General features: G+C 35.8%; 2 protein-coding genes across 3 annotated transcripts; one reads left to right on the forward strand and one right to left on the reverse strand.

Moving 5' to 3' along the window:
* Positions 1-1,149: 1,149 nt before the first annotated feature.
* On the forward strand, positions 1,150-13,143 carry LOC144472637 (E3 ubiquitin-protein ligase AMFR). 2 transcript variants are annotated; one of them, XM_078185908.1, is made up of 8 exons: positions 1,150-1,579; positions 4,835-5,094; positions 5,753-6,010; positions 8,623-8,778; positions 8,860-9,182; positions 9,253-9,640; positions 9,931-10,178; positions 10,340-13,143. In XM_078185908.1, exons 2-8 carry the CDS (start codon positions 4,867-4,869, stop codon positions 10,500-10,502), a joined length of 1,764 nt encoding a protein of 587 aa, XP_078042034.1. In that variant the 5' UTR covers positions 1,150-1,579; positions 4,835-4,866; the 3' UTR covers positions 10,503-13,143. The 2 variants fall into 2 exon arrangements, with proteins under 2 accessions (XP_078042034.1, XP_078042035.1); XM_078185909.1 differs by having other exon boundaries at positions 10,343-13,143.
* A 138-nt stretch (positions 13,144-13,281) lies between these two features.
* Dad1 (dolichyl-diphosphooligosaccharide--protein glycosyltransferase subunit) lies at positions 13,282-14,167 on the reverse strand. Its single transcript, XM_078185918.1, has 2 exons — positions 13,827-14,167; positions 13,282-13,617 (listed from the first exon to the last, which is right to left on the reverse strand). Exons 1-2 carry the CDS (start codon positions 14,029-14,031, stop codon positions 13,487-13,489), a joined length of 336 nt encoding a protein of 111 aa, XP_078042044.1. The 5' UTR covers positions 14,032-14,167; the 3' UTR covers positions 13,282-13,486.
* Between the last annotated feature and the right edge of the window lie 1,917 nt (positions 14,168-16,084).

Raw genomic sequence — 16,084 nt, forward strand, 5'->3', positions numbered from 1 at the left:
GCGCGTTTATAGCAGAGTTTGAAGACATCAGAAACGGAACTGGACCCTCGATTTTGCAAAAGAATTATTTAAGTAAAAAACTGGATCATCCCGCAATAAAACAGTTTCTGCGAATCTATTATCAACTTACAATTTACTACTTACAACTTAAAACTTACGACTTACAACCTGTGACTTACGACTCTTATAACTTACAATTTACAACTTACAGTACATATCAAAGAATTAAAGTGTTGTATACTATCGGGCGCCAGATTCGACTTCCGAGAGTCGCTGTAAGATGCCACCAGGTGCCCATACAAAAGGAAGATGCTCAAGTTACACGCATTTAGAGGTAATGCAGTAACAAAAACACAATTTACTATCGATTCATACAAAGTTTTGCGAATAGATAAAAAGATAACGATGATTTAACAATTAATGCTCAAAGTTTTAAATAAATAATTTAATTGTCCGAATATCGTGTTTGCTAACACGCTTAAATGCGTGAATTATCAGTAACACTGGACACGACTTCGAAGCAGTATTTAAACCACTGTGATCCTAAATACTTGAGACAGTAGAGGCCATAAAGATGCAATGTCTGTAAGGATCCTAAGTCTTTGTGTAAATCATGTAGACATGCAAATAAGGTATACAGAATAGATGATTCTCACCGAAAGAAACTCATATTTGTAAAATATCGATAACAACGAATGCGACACGGAATCGGTAATGGAGTGTTAGCGTCCCATTTTCTTGTGGCACATCCATTCCGATATCTCGTCTGTGATAGGGGTAATAAAGTTACAAAAAAAAGACAATTTATTATCAACTAATAAACGAAAAGCTTACGAACATTTAAAATCATCAGATTTCAATCCTTTGAAAGAGAATATCGGTATGTTGGTAAGAGTTCATGTACTTCATTCCCGAAATTCTGTATGAAGATGTAATTATTCAATTATCACCAGTTTTTGTATTATGTACTTTCATTATCTGAAACATTTGATCACCGTCGATTAAAATAAAATCTGCATTTATTATAATCTCGATTTACCACTTGGTCACGCGGTCCGCCTGTGCGGTAGAATTTCAAATTTCGCGGGCAGAGTTCGTGAACACCCCCTCCTTGTAAACGGTCACACCAATCAATACTTCTTTATCGACTGTGTATTTAGTCTCCTCGGCGGTCTCGAGCACTGCAGTTGTTGTGACACATTGTGTCATATTGTGTCGCAATAATATCTCGAAGCTCCTCCTAAAGGGACGTTAGCGAAAAAACTGATTCGCCGTCTTCGAACCCGTTCAAACAGAAATTGTTCCGCGGTATGGACCGCGCGTGTGCAATGTAAAACCGTGAAGGGACGTGCGGTGTGCTATAAGCTGACGGACGATTCTGACCGAGAAAGAAAGTCTTACTTTCGGTAGCCTTCCGGCGTGTTCCCTTCCCGTCCCGGTATTCTCGCTTTTTCCTTAAAGTTCTCTGCAGATATGCGTTAAGTGGAGCCCAAACGGTCCAGAGTCTCGTTCTCGAAGAGATCTGTCCCCGTTCCGGTGATGGATTAAGGGCAACGTGTTCGTCGATCTTTGATTCCAGGTGAGTCCACTTGTCCCCGTATCGATGGAGCGTCTTTTTATAGGAATGCGATATCGAGTGTCGTTCCTTTTCGCAGATCTGTCATTTAACACAACGTGCATAGACCCGGGCTTTTTTTCGACTAAAATGATTTCGGCACGTTGTGACGAATCACAGATTATTCGATTCCATGGATAATAGTCTAATATGTAGTTCTGTATCAGAGTTCGTAATCAGTCAGCTAGAACCGAATTGTGTGATTAATTTTATCGTCGAGCATGTTTTTTTATTTCAGTAACTGCTTTTTAAAATCTTGTATCGATGCACTGGTGAAAGTTACTTATCCGAGGTTATTCTTGGACCACAGATATCAAAGTATATTGTACGGAGCATTTGATTGTGACTTGAATCCCATGTAAGATCAGTCAAAATGTTTATGAGTAACAGCTGTAATAGTGGAACAAAACACATTTAGAAAGTAACAGGAAACTGTTTAACGAGAGCATGGCATGAATGTGCATAAGGAAAAGATAAATATAAAGTGAGAGAAATTAAGGGGTGTGAGAAGCGAACGCATAAATTGGCTAAAAATATTCTTCTCTTACTTCATACGTGCGATAGAATAAAAAGAAATATAAAATACAACTGGTTTCTTACGTTAAAAATTATTGAGAAGAGTAGAAGGAAAATTTCCATTCAATAGGACAAATAATTTTCTGCTGTTGGTTTTCATGCATTAGTAGCACCAGTTCTGTAATTCTTGCATAATGGTCATGTAACATTTATCATTGATATAACCGAAGAACTATGATATAATGCATAAGTGAAGTTGAATAATGCAGATCTATGTGGAAATGGATGACTAATTGAATAAATTAGCAATGTCATAGATATCACTGTTTTCTAATTACAATTATGATTGTAGGTGTACGTAATTGAATTACTTCGCATAATCTTACATAATACAAACAGAAAGATCCTTCTGAAACATACTTTTAAGACATTCAAAATCGTCAGTTTACACAATATTAATGAAAATAAAATTTGCTGAATGATTAGATAAATGTGTGTTCGTCAGTTTAAACAATGCTAATGCAGCACTTATGTTTACTTATTTAAATAACTGGTTATACGTGGCAATATTATGGATATTAAAATCGCGGTAATGAGTTATCGTTCGTTTAAAAATACGCGAGATTCTACTATAATGACGATTACAAAATTATTCTTGGCAGCTTCGTCGAGCCGTTGAAAATATCAGTCGGTTCACATGACAGTCCCACAGTTTTTACCGTAACTCGGCAAGAAACGCGATTAGGATAACACGTGCCGTTTCGTTCGGTAAATTGTGAGCGTGCCATATACTATTGTAAACTACTATCACTCGTAAAGGTTAAAGTTAAATTTCAATTATTACGCACATGAGAACGGCGATGTGTTTTTGTTTCTGTACTACCACTGTTTTTCTACATTTTTGTTCCAACGTGCGACAACTGTAGTGCTTCGAGATACGAAGTATGCGCCAGGTACGTGACTTGAATTTGCAAAAACATGTAGACAAGAACAATTACTTTCTGCTCGACATACTAAAACAATCGATTCACCTGACATTGGAAATTTGTAATCGTGCCCTGCTGGCTGATTCGCATGATGACGAATTACCATAAGCCATAAGTCGAAGCGTCCGGATTTCGCCGATTTTTGTCGTTAACATATCAAAAAGTAACTTGAACGCTATTTATATTCATTATCTGGCGATAATGATTATGAAGTAGTTGTGCAGATTAAGGGAGCCGTCGCAGATTTCATGACTTAGAAATATGTTCTAAGCCTACTGAATTAAAATATGTTGTGTTGTCGTTTCGACATCGCTGCAATGAATCCTACATAAATGAATAAATAGATGCCTTTTTGAAGATAATAAAAATTATGTACCCCGGTAATGAGAATATAAATGCTTAAAAATAGCAATAAGGTAATAGTTTCTTTGTTCCAGGCTCGTATAACGTGTGACGTTAGAACTCGAACGCGGAAAGTAATTTAAAACATCCCTTTTAAGGTTGAGTCTCTAATACCTGTATTAAATTCCTGTCACACTGAATTCCTAATGTGATTGAATCTCTACCCTCTTTAACTTCTTTTGCGAATGTATCTGGGAAACTAGAAAGGGAGCGCTCATTATATGTATAGGAGAAAGTAGTTCAGATTAATGACCTAGACAACATATTTCAAGGACACTGATATCGAAATCGGTTCCCTTAAATTGCATATTTACCATTGATTTCAATTTATTTTCCGTTAATAACGAAATAATCAATGGTCAAAAATATGTGTGTCGTTACGAGAATATTTTGTTTCGGTACGAAACCGTTAGTGAGCCAGATAAAATATCAGGTCACGAGCAAGCTGAAAAACCCGTATGAAAATAGTGTCATGATACGTGACATGCGATAAGTTATACGAATTAAGAGAACTTATCCCGATTTCCGTGGTCAGCCTCTTTCTACGAGACAACGTGTCGACTGTTTTTTTTTTTGTAACAGACACTTTCCGCGGTTCCAAGGTCGCGGCGTCAGTGGTTGCGTAGTTGTAACGGAAATTTCGGTGTCAGTTACCGATGACGGTGACCATCGATAGCGCTAACGGAAAGTGCTGGTTGCCGATGATCGGCGTGCCAATGAACTTGTCAATTATCACTGACGATCGAACATCCGCATAAAAGGTCCGGACAACCGATACAATATCAACCACGTGCACTCAATTATTTATTCATTATCCGCAGAATTTCTAGCGTTAGTATACTAATTGAACTGAGTCACGCGGACTGCTTTTTCTACGATAGAATTGTAAAATCGATTTTTCCATTTATGATTCGAATTATGTTGTTTCTGGTTTCTATTGCTGCTTTTATTTTGCACATCTTAAAACTGTTCGAGTGACTTGCACCCCTACTAATTTATATCATGATAATATTGTGACTTTTGTATATTTAGATTATAAATGTGAAACGTCTACATATTTTCATTTGATAAACACACTTTTGTTTTTCATACGCAACTGTTCCATTATAAAAGAGATTACTGTTTGTCAGATAAAAGATCATATATATATATGCTACATCCAATTTAGTTTAATCAAGGAAGACGTTAAATGGAATTATACTGTTGCAGTTATAATAAAAAAAGAGCTCAGAGGTTATCAAGGCTGACCAGACAAGCTCCTCCTTTCCCCACATCAACATTAAAGCAAATAACCAAGTGATACTTTGCTCTTCAGGAACAGGAAAAAGTGACAACCACACAGCATCAATGGAGCTCTTGGTCAGACTACCAATCCCTAATCTCAGGGTATACACAGCCATCAGCTTTGGGATTCTATCCTGTTCTGTCTACTATGCAGCCCAGATCATCAAAGATCCTACATGGAAAAGTAATCATACCTCTGTGGAAATGGAGCTTGAGTCCGATCCAAAGAATTTAGGGATGCATTTGAAGGAACTGCTCAAATGCATGTTCTATGAGCCCATCTGTATATGGGTAAGCAAACCAACCTAGTCTCTGTCATCAACAGAATTAATGGGAGTTCGCACCTCAAGGCCTTCTAAAAGACACATTCAATTTTTGATGTTTATTACTTTTGGCTTCTTCACCAGTCGATAGATTGTTGCCAGTTTTGAGGGAGGAGCATTTACGCTTGCTGAACACATTGACTCCTAAACCCAGACAGTCTTGAAATTAATGCTCTCAAAAGATAGATAGATAGATAGATAAATAGATAAAGCGAGAGAGAGAATCAGTCATCTAGTCTTTAACAAATTGAGCTCTTCAAGAAAAGTCAAGTTTCAATTTTAAAAATCATTCTAGCTTGAATCTCGGTTATTAAAACGAGACATTTTTGCTTTGCCGGAAGTTGCCATGAAACTTGCCACAGTAATTGTTTCCTTGATCATATTAATCATTATAAACCCATCACTGGGTGTTCTTCCTTCTTGGCAAATGGAATAGGAAGCGGTGAACGGTGCCGGTCAAGTTGCGCACTAGGAAAGTCTGGTCACTGCCAAACGTGTCTTATCGGCTTCTAATTTTAGTTGAGAAGTTTACATTTCGGCCATTTTCGACTGGGCAGCTTCGTGCGGTTTCGCAACATGAACGATGATTGGAAATGTCGATGGAGGATTTTCCCGTTCTTTTTCAGACGCTGATTAACATGGCTTACTGCATACTAATACTCCTCGGCAAAACGATCCAGAAGCTGGTGTTCGGCGAACTCCGCCCATCGGAAAGGCAACACCTGAAGGACAAATTCTGGAACTTCGTGTTCCACAAGTTTATTTTCGTTTTCGGCGTGCTGAACGTGCAGTATATGGACGAAGTGGTCCTATGGTGGGCTTGGTTCACCGCGCTGGGCTTCCTCAGCTTGCTCAGCCAGCTCTGCAAGGATCGATTCGAATACGTGAGTATAGTACTTCCGTGAAATCTTGGTCCGGCAAGTTTCACTCCAATCAAGAGAATCAACCTCTCAACCGATCGGATTCTCTCATGAATTGAGAGCAATCTTCTCGAACACTGGATTCGATTCAATTAACTTCATCGCGGCCACGTATGTACTTCGGTGTGCAGCTTTGTTCATAATTACACTGTTCGATACGCATTCGTAGACCCAGCGAACTCACAGATTTCGAAAATGAAATTTTTTCGAAGGCTCTCGATTAATTATGAGTACCACTGCGCGCGTATGTTTTCGACGAGTCGAACGGAAGAAACGCGTGCCCCATATTTCCACTGCGACAAAAATCAGGAAATTTATGTCAGTGAAACTTCAGTGAAACATTCTCAGCACTGCGTGCGCTGCTAAAAAGAGCAGTGGTGCTAAAAACGACGGTAAAAACTTTCCTCGGGTAAATGTAAAATGGTATTTAAACCGGTGAAAGTATCGGTATCCTTGTATCCATCGTGTTGTGCACGATAATTAATAATGTTGTTCCAAATAAAGATAAAGAAATTTTTGGAAATCGTCAAGAAATTGCTATCCTAAATTTTGAAAATAGGAATTTGTTTAAAAAGATTGGAATCCATGCTACTCGAACATTTATATAACATTTTAAATGTCACAATTGGAGCTAATCTTATAACTGCGGTATTGTTTTATCTATATCCAGTAGATCTATCATTATCTACTATTATATTTCTTGCTTCTACGTCGATTGATAAACTCTGTTGATTGGAAAACAATATTTCAAAATTATCAGCACGATGATTTTACAGAATCGAAATCAACAATTCATAAAATTAACGGTACAATTCGTAACAATTTGTGTAGCAATTAGACATTAAAATCCCAGCGTACATTTTTCTGCGCATTCTTTATTTCAAAACTTGAAAATTTGCGTTCAACAATTTTTTACCGTCGACATGATTTACGATGGTACGAAAAACCGGTTTTTCCGCTTCTATATTTAACCATCTTAAAACATCCCCACACAGATCAGAAATTAATTCATTTATGGATTCCGTAGATTCATACAAATCGAAACATTTTCTTTTTACCACGATAAAAATTTACGAGAGAATATTAAACCGTACGATCCGAACATTTTATGTATCATCTGTCGGTCCAATTCATTGTTTTGCCAAATTTCTTTATCGCGTGGTACTTAATTTCACTAGTCGACGATATTCAACGATGCGAATTTAGTATTACAAAGAGCGACATCGGAATTCTAAATAAGTATGACCCCATAGGGTTGTTCCTGTAGAAGTTTATAAATATTCCGAATATCTTAACATATTTCGGACCGGTAGTTTCGAGACGAGACTCGATGCAGTTGGCACGCGTTCGTTGCGAGCCGACAAGCCGACGTTACGAAATTCGCTACGTGGCTGTATTTGCATTGTTTCGTTAGATAGAGCACTCGCCATACTTTATTTACGCGGAGCGTGTGCCTGAAATCAATATGTTGCTTATTTATTCGACAAAGTTTCCCGCATTCGCAAACGGGACTATCCCACGTTCGATTTGTCGGCATAGCATGTGCCAGGCAAGGTGTACAGTTTCCGTTATGAAACAGTTACATAAAAAAAACAAAAGACGTTCTCCGTTATTGTAATAGAACATGCGTACTTGTAACGGCACGGAAATAATTCGCTTTGCCTTTTTAGCACGAAATGCCATTAACCGTCGAAGACCGCATGAACGTAATAAATTTCATGCGAAATAATCATGTTCTGCTATAGTGCCTGTGACCTTGACTCGACTACCTCCTAAATAAAGTTAACCTAATTTCATAGGCATAATCAGAAGCTGTGTACGACTTATTTTTCGTCATCTTGTGAATGTGTTATCTACAAATGATAACAATATACGAAGTGGAATTTTTGTATTCGAAACTAGAAAACAAAGAGGAACGCATTAGGGTTAACCAGATATGGTTTGTCGGATGTAAAAGACTCCGCTATAAACACAAAAAGTCTCGTGACTCCGTTATGCAATGAATTCACGAGAATCCCGTTAGTATAATTGAATAGAGGTAACCAGGTTATGCCTGTCACTACGACATTCAGTTTTCCTTGTTTGTTTCATTATGCATCTCTTTTTCAACAGAGCCGAGAAATTGTGAGGTAGAACCGACTGTATGTACTTAGTGATTCAACTGTACTCACTTTTATTATGTAACAAAAACGGTTACATATGAAAAAAAAATTGATGAAGCGAAGACAATTTATTTGGTTATAGCAAATGTTGTAATAAAAAATTTATTTGGCTGATTTTCCTGGATATTTCGACTCTATAAAAAACTTAATGTATGTTCATGCAGTGTCAGATGAGGCTATACATGTAGATAGGTGTAACATGTTGTCCTTGAAACATTCTTGAGCAAACTGGAATATCAGTTCCTATGTATTGCAGTATTTAAAAAAAACACACACACATATTTTTGTCCATGACCTATCCAAAGAGCCAATGCCATTTGCTTCTGTTTAATTATTGCAACTTTAATCCGTGAAAATAAAAAATAAATCACGAATGACTATCCGTCACCATATATTTATTTAATTATTTTGCAGTTATCCTTTTCGCCAACAACACCTGGTTGGAGTCATGCAAGACTTCTCGGACTGCTTGCTGCAATTCTGGCATTATCTTCGTTCATGTTATTGTTATGCACGGCCGCGGCCTTCATCTTCGTCTCCTTCAACACGTTCGTGTTTACCGCAGCCGAGGTAACTAACTCGTATTAATTAAAATTAACATTGCAATTTCAAATGGAGAAAATTCTGATCACTATGTTTCTTTGTTAATAGTGCATCCTATTAGGCGTGAGAACGATTCACGTAATGGTGAGATACATTATTCACTTGTACGACATCAGAGGAGCAGGCACGCCCTCGCAAAAGTCATGGGACAAACGAGGTCCTTTGACTTATTACGCGGACCTTGTAGCAGAGCTGATAGTACTGTCTGTGGACTTCTTCCATCATGTCCACATGTTGCTCTGGAGCAATATATTCCTGAGCATGGCATCTCTGGTAATCTGTATGCAACTCAGGTTTCTATTCTACGAGATACAACGGAAACTGACTAAGCATAGGAACTACTTAGCTGTGTTAAACCACATGGAGCAAAAGTATGTATCTCCTAAGTCAGATTAAGTCTCTATATTAGAAACTATAATTTGATACTAATATTGATTTTAGTTACCCAATGGCAACACAAGATGAATTGGCAGAAAATTCTGATAATTGTGCTATTTGCTGGGAAAAGATGGAAGCCGCCAGAAAATTACCCTGCTGTCATCTTTTCCACAATTCCTGTCTACAATCCTGGCTGGAACAGGATACTTCTTGCCCAACGTGTAGGCTTGCGCTCAGCATGCAACCGAACCATCGAGACAGTACACTGGCGTTACCAAACGAACTGCAAGCACCAGCCAGAACAAATGAGAATCACTTCTTTCATTTCGACGGTTCGAGATATGTTTCTTGGCTACCGAGCTTCTCCGTGGAGGTTTCTCATAATTGGTTACGCGGAGACATTTCAACCATTGCGCACAACAACTCGCAAATGGATGCTATGATCAGACAGGCATGTTCTGTTTTTACTATCAATTAACAGATACAAGTATATGGTATCATGAAAATGTCTTCATGTCATCTACAAGGATATGTAATTAAGAACACAGGTTCCCATTTAAAAACTTTAATGTGATTTTCTCAGCACGTTTCAAGATCATTGCAAGGTCCAATAAGTAAGAATATGATACGTCCGCCTTGACCTACAACTTAAATTGTTCTATGAGTAATTGCATTATAAAAACGAATTAATCTTTTTGTTCAATACTATGAATTAATGGATATTATTTAATACTGAATCAGGTGCAGCAACTATTTCCGCATTTCCCACGCAACCTAATTGTGGAGGACCTCAGAGTGACAAGATCAGTCGAATGGACTGTCGAGAACATTCTTGATGGAGTGCTGATACCACCACATCATTTAATCGAAGAACCACAATCGGAATCCGTCCCTCAGATTCATACTAGTACCACTGAAAATAGTGTCTCCTCGAGCACCGCTTCAACACCACCCACCGATCCAAGATTTGACATTCCTATTGTTGATAGGTAATCTTTCTTTTTATTTGTCTGTACAATACAATTTCATTTTTATTCATATTTCCATAATTACAGAATTGCTTTTTCTAAAAGAAATGTTAGCGTGGATTTTATGATTGAAAAAGAGAAATCATATTTTCTCGCTCCTGATTAAAATTTACTGATTTCAGCAGCAACGAACCTTCCAGCATAGAAGGACGGTTTTCAAGATCCTCTTCAGAAAGGGAGCTCATGCTCCAGCATCGCAAGGAACACATGAGACTAACTGCCATCAGGAGATATTTTGGGCTACGACGCGATGATAACCAACATGTCTCCGAAGCTACTTCTTAAAAATAGGCAATGAAGAGAAAAATTTATGTTCAAGATTATGAGTTTACATGCTTGGTAGACTACCTTCTTCGATGAAGTGTATACGACTGATTTTCTTTGGTAACACGTCCATTAACGACCACTTACTACTCTTTTTGGTCATCTTTCTAAGTCTCGCATCCTGCTAGTTTTCAGAAAACTTTCTTTATTCGAGATGTTTGTTCCTAAGATTTTCTTAACCATCTTAACTTTTATTACACTTAAAATAATTTTTTAGAGATACATGTTTTTTTGATTAACTATTCGGCATTATAATCGTCATAAGTAATTATCACCTACTCTTCTTTCTTTTCTTTAATTTTAGTCTCATTATATTTAAAATTGGTTATATAATTTTTAGAGATAGATTTTCCGATAATTATACACCTGCTTTCGTTCTTTTCTTGAGCAAAATAGTTTTCTTAAGAAAACAAGTTGGTTTATTTATAAGTAAAGTAAGAATGATGAACTTAAAAGTATTAAATGTTTAATTCTTTAGAAATAATAAGGAAAATTAACTTAAAAGTATTATTTGCTTAATTATTTTTTATTCTTTATTTATTAAAATAATTGTTAAGTAATATACCATTCTGAAAAATCTTAATCTTCGTCTTTTTTCGGAACGTATTTACCCCACAACTCTTAATATCACATTAAAAAAGCAAAACACATTCGTAAAAATCGATTCGTAAATTCCATCATTTCAATTTAAAATACGAAGATACTTAGAAACGTCTATTTCACTTTTTCTTAAGAGAAATATTTTTTTGACTATGTTAAAGTAATCCCAGTTGTTTCCTTGAAATCACTATTTTCTGTTCTCGAGAATATTGATTTTCTTGACAATGGGAAAAATGGATTTCAGTCATTAATATTGACTGGTTGTGATTATATACTCATTGGTGGATTAGGGGACTGATAAAACTAGAAATACATTGTTGAAGGAAACGTTCTTTTCATACATTCATTTTTATATGAATAAAAAATAAAAAGCATGTAGTATATTTAATAGTAAATGATTACGATCATTTTTGTTATTAATTTTATTATTGATATGTAATGTTTTCCATTTTAGAGATAATATAAATGATTGCAAATCAATATTTAAATCATTCGGGAAAGTGGGAGAGCGCGCGCGCGAAGAAGTAATATTTAAGACACATATGTTTACAAATAAAATATTATTTAACAGATTATGATAAAAAAAGTCTATTTCTTTCACTTATTAGAATCACAATGCTATATCAAAGATTTTACAAATATATTTTTCTTTCGTTGAACAGCACTGTGTTGAATTGTATATTTAAATATTAACGAAATTCAACGATAAACGAAATTTTACCTCAAGAGAAAATTACTCAGATTAGTATATGCGAAGCGAATAATTTCGTTGATGGAGTATTTAGTTTCAAGTACACTCGACTTTTTTCCGTTACGATCAAAATGCATCTTGTAAGCTCACAACGAAGGAAATGTAAAAAAAATGAACTATTCAAGTGCCATGAAAATTTATGGAAATAGAGATTGCTGAAATATTGAAGTAATTTATTAATACACGCTTTTTGTAAAATATTCTTTTCACCCTGTAATGTATAACGCATAAAATTATGCGATTCATTTGTATTACTTTGCAATTATCGATTAATTAACACTTTACGATCTGCCGATACGGCACAGCACGCTCAATGGAAACATATGTTTTATCATTATATAAATTTCAGTGAGACAACGCTTAGTAAAACTGAGTTTTAACAGTTGTTTTTATACTACTGTCTATAAAATAAAAGATACATAGATCAAACTTTTAAGTATACCGAAACAGAAGAGCACAAAAGCTTTGGGTAGTCCGCGGAACGCTAAGTGTTAATAAGAAAACACTATAAATTGTTTCCCACAGTAATGTATATGGAACAGTAGCTTTTTCCTCTGTGAACCAATAGTTGTCCTGTATGCTTGAATTATACTATAATTCCAACAAACGATTACAGACTTTTCTTCTGTTCTGATGTCAGATTTTGATTATCCAAATATTTGAGAGAACTAAAATTCCATTTTGATATATTGAATTCGATTCAAAGAGAACTTCAGAAGTTGATGAACAAACAAACGAATTTAACACTAACTACTAACAACGCATAAACCAATCAATTTTTGTAATGATCTTTTTACACATAGTACAAACAATGGAAAAGTAATTGAAATGTAATAGTATTATTTCAATACTCAATGTATATGATGCAAAAATGTAGTAAATGTATTTTCTAGAAAAGAAAAGTCTAATGTTTTCAATGTCGTAGGAAGAAGACATTGTATGGAGAGGTTGTCGTGTTTGTGAATTGCGTAAATGTTGTCAACTGATTGTTTTATTGCAAACAAAATTGTGTGTACAATATAACTTTGCTATGTCTCCAAAATTACAAAATTTTTGAAAATAATGGAGTGGTTTGTTAATTATGTAATATAAAGACAAGTGAGGAAGAAGTTTACTGTGTCTTTGCATTGTTTGTTTTTTAATTTGTAGCTGAAAGTGCTAGATCTATAAATATAATATTATGTAAATATATGTAATATAGTTGTATTTAGTTACCACAAAATCAATTGAATAAAATTTTATGCTCCATCATGCTGAATGTTTGTCGATTAACTAACTGGTCTTGAAAGCTATCTGTTCTGAAGACCTCTTAACGTTTTCAATTATAACTTATATAAATACAACGCATTTTAATTCATGACAATTCTTACTAAATTTATTGAATAATGATTTTGGTTCTGTATTTTCGATTTATTTATTAACTTTACAAGTAGAATTTAGCACACAAGAATTCTATGATAACAAAAATAAATTTCAATCTATAACTTCATCATTATTCATTTTGAACTGTGCAGACATTTTTTTTATGACATGGTCACTTTCAACAATCGTGAATGTTTTATTAGAAAGTTGTACAAATTTGTTACCTAAGTGTTTAACCAATGAAATTCATTACAACAATGTGAAGGATAATGTGTGCAAAAATGAAGTCTGCAAATCCCCTCTCAGGACTTATCCCATGAAATTGGTTTTTATTCTGTGGATTCACTTGCAGTCGTAAGCAAACTGTAACAGAAATATGAGTCAATGATTTAATACAATGCATACAGATTTCAACTGTAATTACTATAAAAAGTAGATCAATATCATGGGAAATTGTCTCACATATTGATAGCAAACTTAACCTAGCTGATAAATGTGAACAATTACAAATCGGCACTACGTTAGAAATCTAATTGTATTAAGTAGATTAAGAATCATAATTAGTACAATACCTCCGAGAACGAAGCAAGAAACACAAGAAATAAATCCACTGAGAAAGCTGTTGAACGGGAACGTCCCAACAAGACAGCAGTAAATGAATTGTATAACACCAGTTAGGAACACATAAAATAGATAAGCATCAATTATCTTCAGTTTCTTCGGCGTGGATTTTGTATACTCCTGCCAGAATTTGCTAATTACTGCTAACATCGTCATTTTTACAATTATTGTGACGTTTAAGGTTGTGTCGATCCGCGACGCGTGGCACCGGTATACCAATGGTCAGAAACAGAAATTATAGTATAGCAATGGATTATACTCCTGCGCACTTTTGATGCTCCCTAAGCTGGCTCGCACATCCCCCACTATTTTACTGCGCATCTAGCTCCGCGCAAATACTGTAGAAAGCGAACGAGATATGGTGAACAGAAACAGAACGATACCCATCAAATTCTATATGTGGTTGTGTACATGGATGGGAAATCTAGCTTATCTCTTACTTTGCCGTACTCACGGTCTCACTCTTTCCGCTCAATCGTTTGGTTGGCACGCCATCTGAAGTACGCATCGTGAAATTCTATTCGTAAAGAAGCTTCAGCTTTCAAATAAAGGAAGCCTGTTGTATCCCGAGTATTTGCGAAAGCTATTTAATGTACTTTCAGGTAAATACGTTCCCTGGAAATGTTTTTACACATTCACAGGATTTGTCTAAAATTATCATTGTATTGGCGTGAATCTAACAATCAAAAGTTGTCAATGATACTGCTAAACATGGAGTAAAACTTATGGAAGAATATAATAAAATATTATCAAAAAGTAAGAAGGAAAAACAACATATACTACAAATTATATTGGAACATAGAAAACAATTGTTGGAAAATAATAATGACTGAAAACAACTCGACCGTCGAAAAATGAGGTTCACCCTACTGTGAAGGTTTTATACATAAGCCGTACAATTAAAATATTCCTACTCAACAATTGAATTATTCGTTGGAAGGAAACAGTAATATATACAGGGTGCGCCATCTCGAGCTTCGGTATGGAAATATTGAATAACTTTGGCAACTAGTGAAAGTGAATGTTTGTTAGTGTTTTTTTATTTAATTTAGTCCTTTACAATTTGTTTCAACTATACTTAGAATACAACATCCAACAAATGACCACCTTTACCAGCCACACAAAATTGTGCTCTTTTTTTTTAATTTTCCATTACTTTGGCCAGCATTTCGGGAGATATTGCCTCTATTTCAGCTCGAATGTTGGTCTTGAGCGCTTCCAATGTCGTGGGCTTGTTGGTGTATACTTTACTTTTTAAATAACCCCACAAAAAAAAGTCCGGCGGCGTCAAATCCGGCGATCTTGGAGGTCACTCAATATCGCCACCTTTCGACATCAAACGGCCGGGGAACTTTCACTTCAAAAAGTTCATTGTTTTGATCGCCGTGTGGCATGGGGCGCCGTCTTGTTGAAACCAGAAGTTCAATACATTTTTTTCGCGCATTTTTGGAATCACATAGTGCGCCAAAATCCACCGATAACGGTCGCCATCGACGGTTTCGCCTTCACGAAAGAAAAATGGTCCGATGATGGTTTTGGCGCTAACGCCGGCCCAAACAGTGACTTTCTGGTCATGCAATGGCTTCTCGTGGATAATGTGAGGATTGTCTGTACCCCAAAATCAGATTTGGGCTTTCATAAACACTCTGATTGACAGTTTGAACAATTTCATTGGAGCGTTTTTTACGAACTGAAACGTGTTGATGATTTGCCACAGACCCCGATTCTTCGAAATTTTTAGTCAGATTGCGCATGGTGTTATCAGAAGGCACTTTACGACCACGGTATTTTCGACGGTATGAACGTTGAGCAAGCACAATTGAACGACCATTTTCCAAATACATGGTCACAATTTCCGTGCGTTCTTTAGGTGTAAAGTTATTCATGGTTATAATTGTACTGAAATGACGTCTCCAAATTATTTTTTCTCAAGTCGCTATGACAACGGATAACAAAGTTATTCAATATTTCCATACCGAAGCTCGAGCTGGCGCACCCTGTACATATAGTATAAAGTGGCAGAATCTCTGTTAACATAATTCATAAACGTAAGCAATATTAAAAATTTTCGACAAAATAAAAAACATTTATTATTTACGTCCATCATAAATCGAAGGCAGATATACATGCATATACCTTCCGATCATTTAAATATATTAGTCTAAGGAATCGATAGAACATAAGAATGGTTTCAAATATTAAGAAGCAA

The sequence above is a fragment of the Augochlora pura genome, chromosome 7 (assembly GCF_028453695.1).
Source record: "Augochlora pura isolate Apur16 chromosome 7, APUR_v2.2.1, whole genome shotgun sequence".
NCBI lineage: Eukaryota > Metazoa > Arthropoda > Insecta > Hymenoptera > Halictidae > Augochlora > Augochlora pura.

Excerpts from the sequence above, each read along its gene's own strand:
- LOC144472637 (XM_078185908.1), top strand. The coding sequence starts at position 4,867 with ATGGAGCTCTTGGTCAGACTACCAATCCCTAATCTCAGGGTATACACA. Across the intron at positions 5,095-5,752 it reads ATGAGCCCATCTGTATATGG|ACGCTGATTAACATGGCTTA; the intron begins GTAAGCAAACCA and ends GTTCTTTTTCAG. Across the intron at positions 9,641-9,930 it reads TGGATGCTATGATCAGACAG|GTGCAGCAACTATTTCCGCA; the intron begins GCATGTTCTGTT and ends ATACTGAATCAG.
- Dad1 (XM_078185918.1), bottom strand. The coding sequence starts at position 14,031 with ATGACGATGTTAGCAGTAATTAGCAAATTCTGGCAGGAGTATACAAAA. Across the intron at positions 13,618-13,826 it reads TTCTTGCTTCGTTCTCGGAG|TTTGCTTACGACTGCAAGTG; the intron begins GTATTGTACTAA and ends TTTCTGTTACAG.